General features: G+C 37.9%; 1 protein-coding gene and 1 non-coding gene across 2 annotated transcripts in view; both read left to right on the forward strand.

Annotated features, from left to right (window-relative positions):
- Positions 1 to 21412, forward strand: part of POLA1 (DNA polymerase alpha 1, catalytic subunit) — a 182393-nt gene that overhangs the window by 22026 nt on the left and 138955 nt on the right. Inside the window, 9 exon segments of the mRNA XM_031060204.1 lie at positions 669 to 758; positions 2328 to 2444; positions 3322 to 3497; positions 3908 to 4037; positions 4296 to 4415; positions 5500 to 5596; positions 6096 to 6220; positions 8026 to 8175; positions 8403 to 8525. Coding sequence (XP_030916064.1) covers positions 669 to 758; positions 2328 to 2444; positions 3322 to 3497; positions 3908 to 4037; positions 4296 to 4415; positions 5500 to 5596; positions 6096 to 6220; positions 8026 to 8175; positions 8403 to 8525 — 1128 coding nt within the window.
- LOC115948323 lies at positions 5808 to 5938 on the forward strand. The gene has a single exon (XR_004082153.1).

Here is a 21412-nt window from a genome sequence, read left to right on the forward strand (position 1 = left end):
TGATAAGTGGTGAAGAGAAATAGTTGAAGGAATGGAATGATTATTTAGTTAGTTTTCCACTCTGCAAACTTAAATCCAGGTATTCTGTGTTGCTTGTAAAAATGTGGTTTGTGCTCTGTGTGATTCAGTATTGCTGCTAATTGTGTTCTTAAAGTAGAGCAGTGTTAGGCAGGAGAGTTGGCAAGATTTTGCAAAGAGGCTAAAATTGTGGTTAATTTTCATTATACCTGACTGTACTCATAGGAAACTGGGAGAATTTGTTTCTTTTATTGGAGAGTAAAGTCTATCAAAATTTAGAAGATGTCCTTTCTAAGGGGTGGTGGGAGAGCTGGCAGAATAATAAAGTAACTTATTTTTGTTTTTCCTCTATTTCTGTGTGATCTTAAAGTCTGTGAGTGAAAGATGCATATGGAACATTTTCCTGGTGTGCTTGATTCTTATGAGGCTCTTAAAATATCACACCTGCATTCAAAAGCAGAATGGGAAAAAGCCTCTGAGAAAAGCTTTCCAATGTCTATAGGAGTGAGGAAAAAAATCCTTGAATTACAGAAGGAAAAGCAGAACTCTGTGGTGCTTTGTTATTGTCTTGTAACATGTAGGGGAGAGGAGATGCTTCCATTTTAAACTTATTGGGTCATTGAAATCAGGTGCTCTCTTGCTCCTTTTAGAATGCTAAAATAGAGATTGCTGCAACAGAGAGAACACTGCTGGGATTTTTCCTCGCGAAGATTCACAAAATTGACCCAGACGTTGTTGTGGTGAGTAGTTCTGAGACTTTGAGAGTTTAATTCAAGCATATTGTCAGTTGGTCAGCTTTGTTCTTTTTCTTTTGTCCCCTTAGAGGCTTTTTAATGCTTGTCTTAGACTGCCTTATGAATTGAGTTTGCTTATGAGACAGCAGGTATATTTTGATACAAAGATTATACGGAATTTTCCCTGACAGCATTTTATACATACTATTATTTCCTATAATAGCTAAAATAGGCAGTATTTTCACAATACCTGAAACAAGTTTGAGGTTTTTTTCTTTACTCAGAAAGACAAAACACAACAAAAAACTCTGGTTTTCTAGAAAAATGGGAACTCTTGGTATACTTAAGATTCTGTTGCAATTCGGATGCTCATATAATTTGTGTTTATGCTGTAAATCAAAATAACCATCTATACAAATCCATGAGATCTGAGAGAAGTTTTGCAATAAGCATTCTTATGCTTTCTACTGTTTTGGCAGCTGAGGGTTTATTATAATTACTCATTTTCTTTTTTTTTTTGGTTATGTTTAATTAATATGCAGTACTAATTTTCACATAATAAAATTCTGAAGACAATTTGAATTTGGTTTTAAGTCTGAGGTTGGTTACATACAACGTGTTAGATTGTATGTATTTACCTAACTTCTGTGGGTAGATACAAATAATTAAGTGATGGGAATATGATGAAATGAGCAGTCAGTGCCTGATGTTTTCAGCTCACTGCAGCTGCTATCCAGTGTTTGCCCTATGACCTAAGCTTCCTGGTGCCTATGGCAAGGAATCAGAAGAAGCACTGCAGCCAGTGGCTTAAAATTGAAGATGCCAAGAGCAGGGGTGTGAGAGCTCCTATCCTGAAAATAGCAGAGCTGTGTTAGTGCAGTTCAATTTGCACCTGGTTTAATTAGTGCTGTTGAAATGCTGCTCCCATCTTAAGGAGCTGCTTCTACAGCACAGTCTTGCACTGCACAGAGGTACCTGCTGGAGTGGACCTGCAGTTCCTGGTGGCTGGCTCATGTTCCTCAGGGCAGCATTTTGCTTTCAGCTGAGGGTACAGAGCAGTGTCATAAATGTATTTAGCACTGTTTAAAATATTGCTGGAGTGCTTTGATATGTAAATACTGCTTGCAAGGTGTTCCTACCCAGACTTAACAGCTGTTCCTGTTGTACTGTCAAAGGAAAAAAAAAACGGTATTTTGATGCCACTGTTGTGACTTTTACAGGTGGAGAAGAAAGGAATTACTCTTAGTTTAAGCTTATATGCTCTATGAAGAGTGTTGTGGATTTTTCTGGAAACCTTTAAATCCTAATCTCTGGTATCAAATCATGAAGCTGTATTGTGTGTGCAATGAGCCAGTTGCAGAGCTGATTTTGGTATTCTACTGAACAGCATTGTTAGTGTTAAGACTAATGAGTTCTGTTGATGAACGTTCTCTTAGAAAGTGCTTTCTACAAGAGAGATAATGCCATCAATTAGTTGGAAAAAATCACAAAGGGCAAAGGAATACTGAGTGTGTGAAAGTAAGTCTTTCAATTTGCATTTGTTGTAACCTTTTTTGTTATTTTTTCTGCTTCAAGGGTCATAATATTTATGGATTTGATCTGGAAGTGCTGCTTCAAAGAATTAATTTGTGCAAAGTCCCTCACTGGTCCAAGATAGGTCGACTGAGGAGGTCTAATATGCCAAAGCTTGGGGTAATAAGATTGCTTAAGTCTTTTAGGTCCCTTTATGTTGCATGTGATTAAAAATGAATTAGTTTTTCCGAGGAATTGTAAACGTGACACTGATGTATTTTGACTGTTGGTCATACTGAATTTCGTGGGTCCCAGATCAGAAATTATGAGTGTTTATATGACTTTTATTACAGTAATAGGATAAACTGATGTTCAAGTTAGGCTAATTTAGTTTACTTATCTCAACTAGATGATAGTAATGACAGATTAATTGCAATAGTCTTTACTGTAACTGTCTTTGTCTGCTGTAACTGTAAAATGAGAAGAAGCAATTTGGATTGATGGGTGAATCATCCCATAGAGAGCAGCTAAGCTAATAATTCTGTAGTTATTACATATTTATTCAGAGGACAATGTCTGAAGCTTGAAGTGCTGAACATGGCTGTGTTCTTGCCTGTTCCTGTTCTTCCTGGAGGCTAAGTTGGGTATTTTTGTGTGGTTCTGTGACTTTTTCATCCTGCTGTTATTACAAAAAATAGAAGGAGGTTATTACAAAAAAATGTGGAAGAAAGACAAAATCCACATCCAGGTTCTTGTTGGGGCTATTCTGATGATTGAAGGAAAAAAAAAGCATGATAGTTTAAGAGTTAAGGTATAACCAGTAGTGAAAATTAAGTATCTATTTTTTAATATCTACATACAGTGAAAGGTACCATGGATTCCTTTGGGGCATAATTATAAGTCCTTATATTAGTGATATTTAATAGAGTTTTCGAGTACTTAGTGACCAACTGACTTGACTGAGTCTTATAAACATACACTGTGGGTAGATGTTTTTTGTTAGTGTTTGTGTGTTTCATTTTATTTGTGTTTGCTCTCTTTGTGTAAAATGATGAAGGGCCGAGGAGGGTTTGCTGAAAGGAATGCTGCCTGCGGTCGAATGATCTGTGATGTGGAAATTTCTGCTAAAGAACTAATTCGTTGCAAAAGTTACCATTTGTCTGAACTGGTCCATCAGATTTTGAAAACAGAGAAGGTAACAATTCTACCAGAGGAGATTCCAAATATGTACAGGTGCGTTGCTGATTGGGAATTTTAATCCTTCTCTGGAGAGCAGAGGAGCTGATTCCCTGACATAAAATTTTACATTTGCTTACTTGGTTTGTTGTGGGGATGCTGACTTAGCATACTGGGATTTGAAAAGTTAAATACTGTCTTAACATGATAAAATAATGTTTCAAGCTGCTTGTGGTGGCTTATTATGCATGAGGCAAATTGATTTGTGGGAACATTGGTGTAGGCACACTAACAGGAGATGCAAGCCTGAGTTTTGGGCTGGTTTTTCAATTACAAGAGATTGCTATAAAATTCATCAGTCATGTGTTACAGATACCATGTATTCCATATAGCACATAGGTCTAAAGCCTACAGAGTACAAGGGAGATGGATTTTACTGTGCTAAGCCATGCCCCTTCTTTCCCCAGTGACTCTCCTCGCTTACTGTTCATGCTGGAAAACACCTGGACAGATGCCAGGTTCATTCTCCAGATCATGTGTGAGCTGAATGTTCTGCCACTGGCTCTTCAGATAACAAACATCTCTGGGAATGTCATGGTACATTTTTATTTCTTTCCACCCCTCTCCACTGTCCCCTCCAAACAGTTCCATGTTTTCTGTGTTTGATTTGCTGGGTTTAATTTCTAAACACTAATTTAGAATGTACAATGCTGTTAAATTTTTTTGCTGTGACGAGGAGAGTTGAATGTTCTAATCAAGTAATAATGTAAAATTTCCTTAAAAGTATCACATTTGAGTTTTGCTGTCAATGTTCTCTGTGCTTTGCTCTGAGTTCTCTTTTCACCCCCTCTTTAGTCGAGGACAATGATGGGTGGACGATCTGAACGTAACGAGTTCCTGCTGCTTCATGCCTTTCACGAGAAGGATTACATTGTGCCAGACAAACAAGTTTTCAAAAAGCCTCCACCAAAGCCGGTGGGTCCAGTTTTTCTCTTCCTAAAAATTTTTATTTAGAAAAAGGAAAAAAATGTTCTTCCATCTTCTGTATGTTACTGTTCTGTGGGAACACAAAGAACCCCAAATATAACTCAGATATAACTTAAGGGTACAGCATATGCTTAATTGAAACATTAGTTTTGTGTGGAATCCATAATGAGAGTGGGACAGTGTAACAGCTTTTCGATTGCAGCACAGATATATAAAAACTCAGTTGTTCTGTTAGTTTAAAATTAAAATAAGCTAAGTACTTGTCTGTGTGGGGAAACAGTAAAGAAGACAATCTGTGTTGTTTAATATTTGCATTTAGTTATTTTGATGAACAGTATTTAAAAAAAATTGTTATATGGATGAAATATCCAAAGGTATTAAAAAAATTCCTTTGTCTAATACCATTGTAAATAATAATTATAGAAATATCTAGATGTTTGCTAGTGAACAAATTAAAATTTGAGAAAGTATTTGTATTTCACTATATATTGCTTTTTAGTTTTAAATAAGTTCAACAGAAAACTTGAAAGCAATGATTTCTGTTGATTGTATTGTTGCATCAAAGTAGCACTGGAGTTCTAAATTATTCAGAATAGAATTAACAACTGGGAGAAGAATTCTTATTACAACATAACAAATAACAGAATATTCTTTAGGTCAGTAGTAATGTTTTTATTTGTTTTATTCAAGCCCAGCCATTCTGTTTGCAACACCAACATTTTAATTGGGCAATCATACCACTTCTGGGTCATGAGTTGATTTTTTTCATAGTGTAGACTTTTACAGCCCATTGTAAAAGGCATTCTGGTACCATGTTGAATGATAACAATACTTTCAAGTCTTTGTAATCTCTTGTTAGCAGCTTTTTTTCCTGTCAGAGTTGGTTTGAATGCTGTTTTGACATGTAGAGAGCTTTAGTAAGGATCATGATGAAAACACCCTATTTTGCATATATTTTAAAAGGAATTCTGCACTGGCTCCCAAATTTGTATTTGACTTGCCAAAAATAACTCCTCTAACATTACAGAAATCTTAGCGACTAGATAATGACTTTTTTAAATGCCACATGTAGGTGGATGAAGATGAAGATTTTGAAGATCAGAATAAATCAAAGATAGGGAAAAAGAAAGCAGCATATGCTGGGGGCTTAGTCTTGGAACCCAAAGTCGGTAAGATGTGGCAATTTTCTTTCTTCAATGAAGTTAAAGACAGGTAGGTTGTATTGATACAGAGAGATTGCAGTGGGGACTCTGTGGATGTGGGAGTTTGGTGTCGTGGTTGTGAGGGGAATCTTGTTGCATACAATAAAATTCCCAACATTGATTGTGGAATTGCTTCTTTTGAGGGATTAGGACTGTACATTTATGTATAATTGTCTAATGGACACGTAAGTTTTCTTTCAGTTTCTCCTCTGTGTGGGGAAAACTGTACAAGTGTCCTATAGTAACACAGAAGGTATCTGTTCAACTCTGGTGAGTTAATGGGGTTGGATCGTTCCACTTCTGACAGCTTTCTGTAAAGGGCAGTGCTGCATCTCAGCTTGAAGGGATTTAGATCATGGAAATGTGGTACAATGTATTACTGTCACTTAAATATTAATTGTGGAGTTGTATGAAGTCCTCTGGGAGACTTGAGTAATTATGACTTCTGTTTTAAACTCTGTTTTAGGTTTTTATGACAAGTTTATTTTGCTTCTCGACTTCAACAGCTTGTACCCATCGATTATTCAGGAGTTCAACATCTGCTTCACCACAGTGCAGAGACTGTCATCAGAAGCACAGAAAAGGGCAGAGGTTTGAGTGCTTTAACTTGTGGCTTAAATTATACTGTCTTAACTTCAGAGTGCTCTCTGTGAATCAGCTCCTTAAGAAACTGTTCTTTTTCACTGTTTTTTTGGTCCCCTTTCACACATAAAAAGTGATTGTTGTTTAAAGATCTATATGTTAATTTGTGGGTTGGGACTTTCTAGAATATTTTGTGTCTGTTACCTTCCTTTCTGTGATACTCTTACAAGATCTTGGTAAGCTCTCTTCCATCTATTCTTGGTGTCCTCATCAAACAAGATTTTTGCTGAGCCTCTGTAACCCTTTTCAGCCACGCATCCACCCTAGCAATTTCTGAGCCCTTTTACTAGTTTCATCCTAGCTTGATAGAGGCTTCCTGAAATTAAGTTGCTATTTGTATATTTATGCAGATATACCTGATGGAGGTAGTCTCATACTTTCTACAAAAAAGAATATGATTATGAGCTCAAACCTTAGTAGACATCAGGAAAATTAAGTGTGTGACTTGGGAGGGTGATGTTGTGACTGTGAGCTGTGGCACCAGCTTCAAGAAAACTCATAGTGTTTAAGCTATGTTAAACACAACTGAAAAACCTCCTGAAGGTACAGTTGGATATATTGTTTTATAAGCAGCTGTGTTAGCTCTGGCTTATCCATGGCTGGAGATTCTCATTTCCTCAGCTGTGCTGAAACACTTGCTGGTGGAACTGTGTTGTAAACTGAAGCATTGAGCTGGTCAGGTCTAAAGGTTAAAGCAGAGGCTTTTATTTTTAACTGGTATCAGCTCACAGGTTTGAATTAGTTAGTCCTGTAGCAACTGAAATATGAACACAGTAGCAGAAATGAGGAGACAAGTATGTGGAGTTCTGGCAGTAAGTTCCTTCAAGTTATCTTTGGATTTTCCCTGCTTTCTGAAGTGTTCTTCAACCTGAAGCAGCTAATTTTGATTTCTCTCACTGTATGATGTTTAATCAGGCTTTGGTGTAATTTCTTGTTACAGTTCTCCTCAGACTGCTTTACTAAACTTGCCAACCTGATCGTGTCTGTATTGCCCTTCCTTTGCACATTTCTGTCACTTTCATTATGCTTGAAATACCTTTCCATTTTTGCCGTTTCTTTAGTCATGCTAAGAAGGTGTGTCCTTTCTGCTGTGTTGTTTTGCTGTAATCAAGAGTTGCTTGGGGTGGATTTTTTGTTCTACTTTTGTCAGTTTTGTCATTCAAAGTATCGGTTCCACAGAGCACATGCTCCTTTTGACAGGTCTGAACACCAAAAGTACTTACATGATGATAAAAAATGGATGGATTTTTCAGCACAGAAAGTATTCCTGTGTGTGTACTTCACTTTATATTTTTGTATTTATCTATATATACCTAAGAGTGAGAATGTGTGTGTGTTATTTATTTATCTGGATTTATATATATATATGTATATATGTATATATATACATACATATATATAGACATGTATATATATACATGTATATATATGTATATAAATATATATATATATAAATACATAACACACACTCTGATAAAAACCAAAAACCTTCCTGCTACTGGTCCATGCCTTCTTTGTACTTCTGCAAGAGTGAAACAAACTTAGGCCCTGTCCCCCAGCAGGGGCAAAGTAATAGAGTTAAACACTGCAAAAAAACCCTCTCATGCTTTTTCTAAACTGTGCTTTGGGTGCTCTGCAGGAATTGGCACAAGCTGTAGAATTTTGGGGCTTTTTCCCCACCAAGCTTTTCACTTAATGCATTAAAATCTAATCTTCAAGCAATAAAATGATAAGCAGCAGTGATCATTTCACAGGTCGAAGAAGAGGAAGAAATTCCAGAGCTTCCAGACCCATCTCTGGAAATGGGAATTTTGCCTAAAGAAATCAGGAAACTGGTGGAGAGAAGACGCCAAGTTAAGCAGTTAATGAAACAGCCAGATTTAAATCCTGACCTCTATTTACAGGTGTGTTTTATAGGACTCCGTTGATTTTTCCCCCTCTCCCCTTAAGTGCCCTGATCAGCCTTGTAGAATAGAGATGATTAGTAGTGAGCAGTGATTGTAATGTGCTTTATTTGTAGCCCATCACTGCTGCAGACTGTATAAAAAAGCTGTGAATGTAATTGTGAGCATTAAGTTCTGTTCCTTGATGGCTGTGGTGGGATCATTTTTCTGGTTGTGTTTCTTTTCAGTATGATATCAGACAGAAAGCTTTGAAACTCACTGCTAACAGCATGTATGGCTGCCTGGGATTTTCCTACAGCAGATTCTATGCCAAGCCTTTGGCTGCTTTGGTGACACATAAAGGGAGAGAGGTAAGTCATTAAACAGGTTATCCACACATGTAAAAAGGCTGAATTTGAGCCACCTGCTTTTTTCACTGAATACAAGAATGGTTTTGCTCTTGAACCTGTTTTTGATTTCAGAACTCTGAAGTTTATCTTTGTTGTGAAACTATTTGGTTTCAATGGGCCAGATTGTGGTGACAGCAAAAAAAAAAAAAAAAAAAAATCAGGGTTTCTTTCATTTTCAAGGAATGAAATTCAATTAATTTTCCATGAATTTCTAGTTCTGCTTGATGGTCTAGTCTTTGATTTAGTGATATGCTTCAGCTTTGGATGAGCTTGCTTGTAGCCAGACTCTGCTGTGCCCTGATATGACTTCCTGAAACCCTAAAGTTTGTGATAGGGCAAATTAATTGTGGAGCCAATGGATTATGTATCAGGGCTTATTTTTGGAAACCCTTTGTTCCTTAAAATAAAGTTTCTCATTAGCCTCATATTTTATTGTAAGAGTTTCACTTGACTTTATAGGCCAAACTACTCTTGCTGTTGGTTAGGATGGTGGCTCAATACAGACCACATCAGTTTTGTCCCTGTGAGAAAAACAATCTTTAATGATCCAAAGCATACCACTGATATACATTCATTGTCTTAAAACATAATGATGTTTGATATTAGTTCCTCCAAGCAGGAGTCTGCAAAGGTGGCAGGAACAGTTGTGTCAGGATGGCTGGTCAACCTTTTGTTGATCAGAGAGATAGATGAGGTCACATCCCTGCTGAGAGGCTCATCCTCCCTGTGATGTGAGAGCACACCCACATCACAATTCCCAGCTCAGTTGCATTGGGGTGTTTTATTTCTGGTAACACATCTTTGTTTTTAATTATCTTCCTAGCTAAACAATTCTCTAGAGAGAATCCTACATTTGTTGTCTTCCCAATTTATGTAAGCAGTTTTGTTTAACCTTACACATCTGTTTAACTCAGAAGTAATTTCCCAGTTTGGTAACTGCAAATGTGCCATGCAGCCATGTGAATTCAGAGTTAGTATTTCCTTTAATAAGACACTGTGCTTGTTGATGGAAGATTCAACCTGATGTTGTCTATGAGGCTGGCATGCAAAGCAGCTTTTAAAAGCGACGAATTCTACTTTTTTGCTTTGTTTTTTTTTTTTTTGTAATGATCTCCATGTGTGATATGGACCACCTGCCACAAACCTGCTATTCTATGGATACTTAAGCTTTTGGCCTCTGTTGAGATACTTGTTTTTTGCACAGGGAGTTTATTCACATTTGTCTGTAATGTATCAGTTATGAGATAACTATGTGAAATTCTGTATTCCTGCGTTATGTTCCAGAGTGATGGTGAAATGGGGAAATCCTAAATAGGTGCTACAGAATGTGCTAGGGAGTAATTAGAGATGGTTTCTCTTACATAGTTGATCTCTGGTTGGAAAAGATTTCTTACCTCTTAAATTCTGGTGGTGCTGGACTTGTGCTGGCTTCTGCCAAGCCTTTGCACACATTTGAGTTTTTGCCTCAGAAGATGACACGAGGACATCTTAGTTTTCTGGTTTTAATGTGGTGTTTTTGTTTGTTTGTTTGTTTTAAGTTGAAATATCTGATCTGGAAAAACATTACTTTAAATTTTTATATTAGTCTTTGTATTCATAGGTTTCCTCTTACCACTCAGTTCTAATATAAAACAAGTAAATGTTAAGTATCTGGAGGTTTGGGTTCTCTGTGAGAAAAGGTTAATTAAAAAGTAACTGTTATGGAAAATTTATAGTCTAAATTTAAATAGCCTTTTCTGATGTGCAATTAATACCTTTTTTTATACTGTTGTCAAGGGCACCTGAGTAAATGCAGGTAGGCTTGTAGAAGTCTAAGTGGGAAAAATATTGTGTGGGATGAAAACTGAACTTAATATTTGCACTAACACAATTACAGTTCAATCGTAAGTCTTAGCAGAATAATTGAAAGTGGGAAATATGTATTTCATGTTGAAGTTGTTAAAGCTCATCCTAGCATCAAGTTTTAATGTAGGTGAGAATGAGTTTTGATGAGTCCTGTAAATGGATGCTTTTCAACTGTGTGACTGACAACCTTTCCCCTGAAGATGTGGGAGGATTCAAGCACCTGGTGCAAAGTGCTGAGTACCACCTCTCCTGGGCTCTTAACTTCTCTTTGTGGATTGGAGATGCTGGTGCAGTAAAAGCAGTGGAGCTGCCATGGGGTTCCTTATGGTGACTAAAAATACTTGTAATTGCACATGGCTATTACAAAAACTTGTGTGACTATATTAGTGAACTTCTGAACTGTATTAGCAGAACCTGGCATGTTCACTTCATTTTGATGGCAGAAGTATTAAATAGGGTGTGGAAAAGCCATTTTTAAAAAGCCAGATCATAGAAGTAGATGATCTTTGGGGTCCCTTCCAACCCAAACCATTCTATGACTCTGTGACAGTATAATCCATAAAAGCTCAGTTCTCTTCGGTCAGCTGTAGAGAGATCCGGGCCAGTGCTTGATTTTTGTTTTCCTTCGGGGGGGGAATAGAAATGTAACAAAGCCTTGCATCCCCGGCCAGGGGCAGGCTGGATCCAGCAGAGTTTATCCTGTCTGTGTGTTCGGGGAGCGCCTTGGAGGGGACAGTGTGATAGCGGCGGGCAGCGTTCGCTAGATGGCGATAGAGACCTGGAGATCCTTCATCAATTAACACTCATTTTTGTCGAAGTGTTTAAACCTTGATTATCGGCTTTTCCAATCGAGTCTTCCTTGTTTTTCATTTGTGGGTAATCTTTAACAGGGGCATATCAATGTGAGCTTGTCAGAATTTAGGTGTCACAGGTAGACTGCTAAGTTCTGGCGTGTTTTGGAAGAAAAAAACTGCAAAAATTTGCAGTGGAAGTGAGTTAAAACTGTGGCTCAGATCTGTTTGACCATTTTGGCAAATGTAACTATTTTTCTTTTTTGACTGTGAGAAATGCCTCAGTTCAGCAAAATTAGAAAAAAAATTAAAAATTCTACATTTGCAAGCCCTTGATCAAGAATTTGTTAGAGGGATTCCTGGACTTTCCCCTCCACCCCCCCATGTTACTAAACCTTTGCCTGGACATTACTCTTGTTGTAACTATAGCAGTTGCTCACATGGAAAAGTAATAGGAAAATATTTAATATATTTTTAGCTGTCCTTTAATGTAATTTAACAACTGGAAACAAGATGAGTCTGAGCTGTGCAAGCAGCCAGCTCTGCACCAGCAGGCACTGTGGGGTCATGCCGTTCCAGCCTCTCTAAAGGACAAGCCTTTTGATGAAGTGTCAGTTGTCTGGTTTCCTAAATGCAGGATGCCGTTTGCTGCAGGGTTCTCCTACAGAACAGCAAAGTTGTTGAGAGAATTTCACTGTAGACAGCTTGCTTGCTAATGGCTTTCACTCAATGCTGAGGCCTTTTCCAGGTACTTGCTTTTTTTTCCGTGTTGTTTTTTGCTGTTGCATATTTTTGCCCAAGCAGACTTGCCTTTGAAAGGAAAACAACACATTTGCTGTTTTCAGCAGGGCTGACAGGTAGACCTGGTGTTCAAATATGCGAAATAAAAGGGGGAAAGAGGCAATTGGGTTAATTCCAACTTTCTCATTCAGATCCTTTAGATACATTCTCAATTAATAATTAGTTTAAGACCCTGGCAGTCAAAAGGAAAGAATAAAAGCATGTTATTGCTGCAGTCTGGGAGAAGAATGGATGAGGGAGGAGAAAAATGAAGTGGAGAAAGATGAGCTCATTTAAAAAAAATTAAGGGTAGGTAAGCAGGTTAATGGCCGTCTACTGTAATTATGATCTGTAAAGAAATCCAGGCATTTCTTTTTTTTCTAAAGTCTTGTTCATCCAGGGAAAATGATCATCAGTTGCTTTCTCTTGATTGCACCTAAAGCATTGGTTATACAGTCTGCAAGGATTGTCACATGAATGGGGCAATTGACAGGCTCCTGGTTTCTTCCATGTTGTACTATGGGAGAAAGAGAATTGCTAAAAGAGGGAAAGGAGCCTCCTCATAGGGAAAGGAGTCTTGTTATAAGCATGCCATCCATATTTAAACAGGGAATACAACATCAGTATAACAATTTTGGAAGGCATGGAACTTGATGGTGAAAGGCGAGGCAAAGAGTTTCTAATTGCTTTTAAATATGAAAATGGCAACCCAAAATCTTGGGAGAAATCATGCTGAATTGCTGCATTTTCCTGGAATGGGAACTGTTGGGGTTAAATAATTTGCCACTGTTGTTAAATTTGTCACTGTGTCTGCAACTGTGAGCCTGTGAAAAAGCAATGTATGTTACTCTGCATGCTGATATCCAAAACGAGTTAGAATAGACAAGGAGAGGCTGCATACAGTCTGGAACTGTGAACTGAGTACCAACTAGTAGAAAAATTATGGATAATCTTTACATTTGTTGAAATATTATTGGTAGTCAAGTGCAGGAGATGACATCTGGTCTAATACAGAATTTATCATCTCCAAGGAGAGGAAATGTTTATTTCAATTAAGAAGAATGGCCAGAATATTTTGGGTGAGGAGGCAATTAGTGAGAAGGGAAAAAACATACATATTTCTTATTTTATTTTGGATGGCATGTTGGTATTTTTTCCCCCTTTGGACAGAAAGGTTTTATTTAATGGATATTACCAAGAAATGTTTAGGAAGATTGATCAGATTCAGATTGATTGTACAGCAAGTCAGATGAATAGAAAGATCTTTTATTCTTTTTTTTTTTTTTTTTTTTTACTGCTTATTTTAAGATTGTGCTATTACAAGAGATGTGGTGCCTCTCACTTCCTGACTGCTGATTCCTGTGAATGGGTTAGAGCAATTGCATGGCGCCATGGTGAGTTGGATCAGCCTGGTGATCCGAGTTGAAAACTAACTCCAGAGGAAAACCAAATTGATTTCAGTTGGATCAATGGCTCAGTGACTCACTGTGTGCTCTGAGAGCTGGTGGAAGGGAGGAGGCTGGGAAGTGGGGGCAGGCCCAGTATGAGATGTAAGGGGTCAGGCATGACCAGCCATTTTTCAGCTCATATCTGACTGTGAAACTGTGGGCTTACTGTTAATATGATAACACATGGAGGTTTTCTTTAGTTGTTGTTTTCTTTCTTTTGTACTGTTGATTTTTTTTCTTATGGTTTCCTGTCTTGTAGTTTTTTTTCTATCATGACAAAAGACACAGATTTTTTTTTTGGTGTCATATCTGAACCTGGCTGACCAGGTAACAAGAAGATTTCCTCACCCAGAACTGTGGTAAAACTGAGAACCAGAGTACTGGGAAGAGCAAGGTCTCTGGAACATTCTCTGTATCTGAGCTGTAACAGTATGTCCCATTTTAGAAGCTGTATGTGTTGGGTAGAGAGCTGGCATCTCAAGATTAGGGGTGGTAGAAATGTCTCACCCTATCCAGTAGTAACAGGAAAGACTCCCAGGTGTTCAATAAAGTATTGGGGAATGCACTTGAATCCTGCACCCTCCAAAGTCTGCCATGCTTCAGCTTCAGAAGAAATTCTTTAAACCTGTCTAGAATATTGTGGGGATTAAAGGAGATCCTTCATAGTTCTCATGTAGAGGTGCCTTATTAAAAGGGAGACACAGGAGCACAGGTGCTTCACCATGAAGGTTGAGAGCTTGAGCAGCATCACACCACCACTGATAAACTGCCTCGGTTCTGTCTTCAAACACATTTGTTTTCCAAAGCCCCCTGTTAAGGTTAGAAGAATACAAATGCTAACTGATGCTTTAATGTTTTTCTCCAGCCTGTATATTTGATAGCACTACATGTCTTTGCAGTGTGCATTTTCTTAGTTCATGAGTAGCTTGTCCAAAAATCCTTGGGGTTTTGAGACTTCTGCAGAAGTTGTTCTTTAGTATCTTATTGCCTCACTCATTTGCATCCTGCATTTATCTTAAATTGAATGTTGGCTTGTTCTAGAAACCCTGGGCTTGGAGACCTAGGTGGCAATGAAGTTTTCACAATAAAAGATACTTCAAACATGAGTTAAAAATAATTTTCATTTTCAAGCACTATTCCTAAGAGGATAGAAAAACAGTCTCACTGAAGTGTCTGTCTCCCACGAGACTGAAATAAATATTCATACTGTCCTTCAAAGATATGACACCTTGATCTCATTATCAGAAATGTTCATATATATATATTTCCTGGGAATCTTGCCCACTGTGCGATAGCTGACTTTTTTCACCACAAATTCTATTAGAAGCTTTTAGTTCCATCCACAATGAAATGATCTGGTTTTTTTTCCTCTTGGATAAATACTCATTTGAGCCTACCTAGGCCTGTTCTTTTCAGGTAGTGGTTTCAGGATGGTGATGATCCTACTTTGACATATAGGAAGATGCTGAAAGCTAGGTTCCTTCACTCTGGATAAAATTTTTGAGGATGGAATTAGCTGTGATCTTCAACAACCTAAAGGGAAATGTCTAGAAGAAGCCAGACTCTTCCCAGAGCTTTGCACCAGGCAGGTCTAGCCCTGTCTTGGGCCAGAGGTTGGGTTAAATGATGTCCAGAGATCCCTTCAAACCAAAGTTGGTTTATAACCATCAGTTTAGAAGTTCCTGTAATTCTCATTGAGATTTATCACCAAGGTCAGCAAGATCCAACAGATGAAACTCATCATTTGAAGGGAAGAAAACTGGAAGAATGAAGATACGTCACCAGTGATGCTTGTTCTTACCAGTCTGTTTTGGTTTCAGGGCTAAAAAGATAATGTTGGGTACTTCAAATGCAGGTTTTGCTGTGTAGATTAGGTGGTGTGGTCTCTTGCATGTTATGTCCTTTCACTGGGCCTGTGCCAGGATTCATTGGCTTAATTTAGAAGATAAGCATGAACAGCTTATGCTATTTTCAGCCCCGAAATACACTTATGGGACAGATGAAAGAATTTAAGACCTTTATTTTTCTGTGAAAGATGGACTGTATCTACTGCTGCAGGTGCAATACTTTGTAAGGATATAGGAGATCTTGGTGGGCAGCATCAGGAATTCTGGTTGGAACAAGGGACTCTGGAGAAGTAGGTGTAGTTTAACAAGCTGGGGCATACCTGATCTCTTAACATTAGCAAGGAAGGTTGTAAGTCAGGCATGCAGCCTAAGGTAATTTGTTCTGACTCCCTTTGTAGTAGAAAGAGAGTGGTGTCGAAGCTGGATGAAATAAATCCCCCAAATTTTAGAGCTTGATCAGTGATTGAGAGACATCAGCATTATGCTTACTCTCTGTTGGCTTTCCTTACAGCAATTATACATGATGTAATGCAGGAGATGTTTGGGTTGTGTTATCTTTAGCTTCAGACTATGCCTTTTATCAAATACAGGTAGGGTTTCAGAGAGAAGGATTGAATTATATATGTTGATATCTGCTTTGCAATTTGATACTCACTTTTGCTAATTTGAACCACTAGGAATATTTGCTCCTTAAAATCCTATTTCAGCACCTGGAATAGTTAAAAAAATAAAATAAAAAATAAATTAAAATACCCATTTCCCTTTACCTTTCCTGTTAGTTCCTTCTTTGTTTTCATATGTATTAACTGGCAGCCTTTAGAAAGAGCAAGGGCTTATCAAGCAGTGCTCATCAAAAATATGGAATGATGGGACATCATTTAAATCTTATTGCAGGATTTAGTACCTGACAGTCATTTCTCTGTGAGCTTGTGCTAGTCTTGGTAGTTACATGAGACTTTTAAAATTTGGATTCTGATTATTGGTAAAGCTGTGGTTAAAAAAAAAGGCAAAAAGTGTTAATGCTTTCTTTCCAATTATTTGCCTAGTTCATGAAACAGAGCAGAAATTCCCATGTTTGAACTATTGGAAGTTACCAGAAAAGTAGGACAGTGTAATTATTTGCTTTAATGAAGTTCAGGGTCCTATTTCCTGAAATGACTGGGTATGCATAGAGGAGACCTTGAGGTACAAACACTTTTTTTTTTTTTTTTTAATCCAAGGAAAGTGAAACTGCAGAACAGTTGCCAGGAAGAAGGGTGGCCATTCTAAAGTAAGGGCTCTATACTTGGTCTGCTTTGCCTTTCTGACTTGTTCTGTGTGCACTGCTATTTTATTAGGCAATACCACAGTTTGTACACTAAAAATTTCTTTCCTGTATTATGTGATTTCAGTGCAAAAAAAGTTTGCAGTGTGAACTTCAGTTTTCTTCCTTGATGCTTTTAATTTTTTCTGGAGTATTAAACTGTTGCAAGCTTTGTGCTGGTATTTGGAATTAGTAGGTGGAAGACTGGCATGAAAGCATAGGAATGTCTTAGTCCTGTGTTGGAGTGCATGCCGCCTTCTGGTTTATTTTGTTCTGGTTGGAATTTTACTGTTTTGAATCTAGAACTTCCTTGGTCATACCCTTTGATTTTTGGACAAACCAGATTTAAGTCAGTGACAGCTGATGATTTGGTTTTCATGTGACTGCCTTAATTTCTTCCATTTCCTCCTCATCTCCCTCAGAACTTACTGTCATCTTTGAACTTAGGTAAATTCCATTTTTGTATTTGCTCAGAAATCTTTTGGTTTCTTTAAATTGTAATTGCACCTCTGCCTTGATGTTTTAATATGTATGGTACCTGGGCTTTTTGGTTCAGTGCATAGCTTCATATTTTTCAACTTTGAGTTAGAAGTAGTTCATCCTGGGGATAAAGGGAAATCAATGAAAAGCCTGTACTTAGACTGAGAACCCCTGCAGAAAGCTTTGATTAGAGAAAAGCTTCAGATCTGACTCTTGCACACAATTGTCCATCAGGTCACCAGTCATTTTTGTATGTATGACTGTGCCACGGAGGGTAGGGATGGAAAAGGTCTGTTCCATCATCTGTTAGCAAAGTGTGTACATAGTCACTTCATCACACACACTTCTTGGTGATTTTTGTTGTTGTTGTTGAAGGCTGTTGTCCTTCAAGAAGTCACTAGTAATTTTAATTTTGCAGTGTTTTGATCTGACTGCTTTTTGTGATCACTAATTTTTAATAGACTTGGAAGACGAGCTTGCCTTCAGTAAAATGTGTTAATTGACAGGTGTCCCAAAGTTCTGCATTCTTGGCAGTGGTCCAGGATGACAGAGCAGTAATGACTTAGAAACTGCTATTCCTTCCTGGTGAAAGGATTGGAGGAAATCTGTGGAGTTATTAACTACTAGTCTCTTCTAACAGATTGTGAGAAGATCATTATGGCATCTAATTAGTTGAGATTACGTCCTTTATGCAGAATGTTTGGGTTTTTTAAAATTCCTTTACATGTTGTCTTATGACTTGCACTATTAGGTTTTTTTTCTCCTCTCTTCAGTGTTCTGGATGGTTACTCTGAGGATTTGAGTAAGGGCTCATGTTCCTATCTCTGTGTGGTGTAATTAGCACAGCTATTTAAATGTTATCTGGAACCCATTTACCCGATCTGTCAGTTGCTGCTTAGTTCAGTGGAAATGCTTTTATGTAAATCACAGAACAATACTTCTGACTTGTAACAAGATTGGGCTGAATTTGGGGAACTGAAACACTTCATCCTGGAATAAAAATGTCTTGCTGAATCAAGGGTAGATTATGAAAGCTGCCACTTTCAAAAAGTGTATTATGCTAACATATGTATAGGTATAAATTGAATTAGCTGTGATACTCCTACAGTGAGAAACTTCCCACTGATTCTAAAAAAAAAATAAGGAAAAGCTGACACACATGAAATTTTCCTCCCAATTTGCATGCTAGCTCTTAAGCTGATCTTAGAATATTTGGAATTGAGGCCTGCTGGGGTACAGAGCAGACGCTTTCCTTCTACTTTCTCATAATTGCTTAATGAAAGTAGTTCCTTCTGTGGCCCAGAGATAGTTGCATTTTATAGGGATCTGGTGGCATTTATAATTATTTGATTGCTCTTAGGCTTCTGTGGAAGATAACCACATTTTTTTATTTCATTCAAATAAAAATAACCTTCCCTTCCCTCCCACCCTCCTTCAGTGTGCTGACCTTTTGCCATCCCATATTTTGGAGGTAGATTTTGAACGTAAGGAACGTAATTATGGAAATTTCTCATCTTTCATATATGGGCAGCTCATGTAGTTCTGGGTTTTCTTCAGAAGGATGGGTGTCTGACATGGTGACCAAGGAAAGATTAATTAACTGTGGCTTTTGTTTGTCTGTCTCAGTTTTCAGCCTGGAGTGTAAGCTTGTGTCACTTTGCTCTGTTATAAATACCGTGTTAAATTACAGCAATTTTTTTAAGAAACTGTTTGATTTTTTGCCAGGGATTCCTGAGCCATTTAGTAAGAGTTTGAGGGATCCTATTCCTTCTCTGAAAATCAGTGCCAATTTTGGACTGTGCAGCTGTCCCAATTTCCTTTTTATTAGTTTTCACTCTAGGAATAAGTTTTTGTTGTCTGATGTTTATTCTATTAGCATATTTAAAGTCAGCTATTTCCTTCCCCCACATAGCTTTTGCTTTACTTTTCTCCCCTTTAGATTTTTTTTTTCCTTAACATGAAAAAAGAGATGGATCTTCCAGAGGAGATCTGATGGTAAAGCAGTATGAAGTGGCATTTATGTGACTATTCCAGCTATGATCCTTCTGTTATTCCATACAGTACTGCATAGCTTTTGGCTCAGCTGGCCTGCATAATAGGGGATAGCCTCCCTGCTAAGCCAAGCAGCTCCTCTGTGCTTTGAAGAGCATGTCAGGCATGTGTGGTAGTAGATTATCACAATTATCAAGTATCAGTTCTGACTTAGGATTTGTCCCTGGCCTTTTCCATCTTAACTTGAGGAAAGTCTGTTCTGTGACTGTCTGTCAGCCCCTCTCTCTCAGAAGAGCTGTGGTTATTAGTTTATTAATAGTTTATGTTGTACACAGAGCATCACAGCCTTGCTATATAGCTCTTGAGCGTAAAGGGGTATTTTGCAGTTTTTTGTAAACAAGATGCTCCTTTCATCATTTAATCTCTTTTGGGCAGACAGTGTTGGAAGCAGACATTGTCAATGGGTTTGTTATTGCTCAGTGTTTAACTTTAAAAAAAACCCCAACCAACTTTTTGAATGCTTTGCATAATATAGAGTTGTTGGGTTTTGTCTTTAATTTTTGGCATTTGTGTCATGGCCAGTAGTTGTTTTAGGACAACAGTTATCCACCATAAAGATGTCAGCTATACTTGTTCCCTGAAAGGAAGACTTGATGCTCTCTGAGGTTCTGAGCTGTTACAATGAATGTTGGGAGAGAGGGAATTTGGGAAAACCTGAGCCCAGTATGCACACACATAATGAAAAACCTCTTTTTCATGTTTTGCTTGTAACTGTTTTGAAATGAAATGGGTGTAAGTCCTTAAATATTAAGCTGGCTTTGAAAAAAAAGAGCAGCATGAGCTGCAGATAGATTTTCTTATATGGCAAGTAGTTGGTTTTCTTTTTGTTATTTTATTTTTGTTTTCCTTTTTCCTGTTTTCTATGTTTTTTTCTGAAACCAGTAGTTGAATGTGCTTCTTGGTGTGTGCCTGCTTGGGAATAGGGATGGAACAAAGGGAAATGTGGAATTGTTGATGGGATAGTTCAAAAAGAGATTAATTGTCCAAAAATGCTAGCAGCTCCTCTGATAATTGCAGTGTCTTGAAGTTAATTTGTGAACATGAAAACATGAAAGTTACTTCTACCTCAGTGCTTAGTTCAGGCAGTGTGTCAAGAAGTTAAATGTCAGGAATAAGATGATCTAGAGAAGATAGCTATGAGTCTTCAAGTCACAAAAATAACCTGGAAACACTGGATGCTTAGAACTGGTGAAGAGAAATACTGCATCACACTAAAGAACAAGCAACCTTGTAATTCCATTCATTGAGTCCAAAAGTGTGCAAGAGTTCAAAAAAGATTGGATAATTAGTCCTCTTCTGTACATACAACTAAAATAGAAAAATTTATTGAACTCTCTAAGCCAAACTTGAGAGTCAATGCCAGGATTTAAGCAAATTTTTGTTCACTGGGAGCTGAGAAGGAAGCTTCTCCTGGGGAAAAGGGCTTCAGATGCTTTGCTGAGCTGTGCCTGATACTGGACTTTCTGGGAAGGAAATGTAGATGGATTACACATGAAGTCTGCACGTTAGGGTGACAGTCACTGTCTAACTAGGTTTGGGTTTTGATTTTGTGTTTGGGGTGTTTTTTCTTTATTATTTTTTCAACAGAAGAGAGCAGCTGGGTAAGATCTGTGGGAGTTGTGCTTCCAACTCTGCTCCTTTTTTGCTGATGCCTCGTGTTGAACTCTTCCTGGAGGATGAAATGTCTCTTGGCACATTTGTTGCCATCTGCTGTTTGTCTCTGTTGATAAGGCTTAGTTAGCACTTTTCCTAGGAAAGTGCATGACATAGTTTCAAAAACTGCTCCATTTACCTGTTGCTGTGGGACTAGGCACATGTTTTCCCGCCTGGTACATATCATTACAGTTTCAGATGACTAACATGAAAAATGATAATTGAAGCTACAAGCCTATTACGTAGTAAGCTTTAATTAGTTAAACTGCTTCGTATTAGTTTACCGTTGGTGCTAATGCTCTTGAAATTAATCGGCACTAAAGGGGGTTCAAAGTTTATATGCAATCATTGCTGTTATAATGTGCTGTATTACGAGGTAACGTGGCTTATTAGGTGATTTTGTTCTCAATTATTGCTGCAAGTCAACAAGGACAGAGTAATTATCTCACAAACAATAGCCTTGCTCCCAAGACAGATGCGACCAGACCCTTCCCGTGGAGTTCTGCAGAGTTCTAGCAAATAGGCAGGGGAAGGAGATCTGCATATGTCACCCAGCAGCAGATGGGGAAGATATTTAGAAAGTAGGATAGCACACTTTCAGATCTTCTGTTATGCTAATAAAGTTTTTGTGTGAGAACACAGCAATGTC

This window comes from Geospiza fortis, unplaced genomic scaffold (assembly GCF_000277835.1).
Source record: "Geospiza fortis unplaced genomic scaffold, GeoFor_1.0 scaffold161, whole genome shotgun sequence".
Taxonomy (NCBI): Eukaryota; Metazoa; Chordata; class Aves; order Passeriformes; family Thraupidae; genus Geospiza; species Geospiza fortis.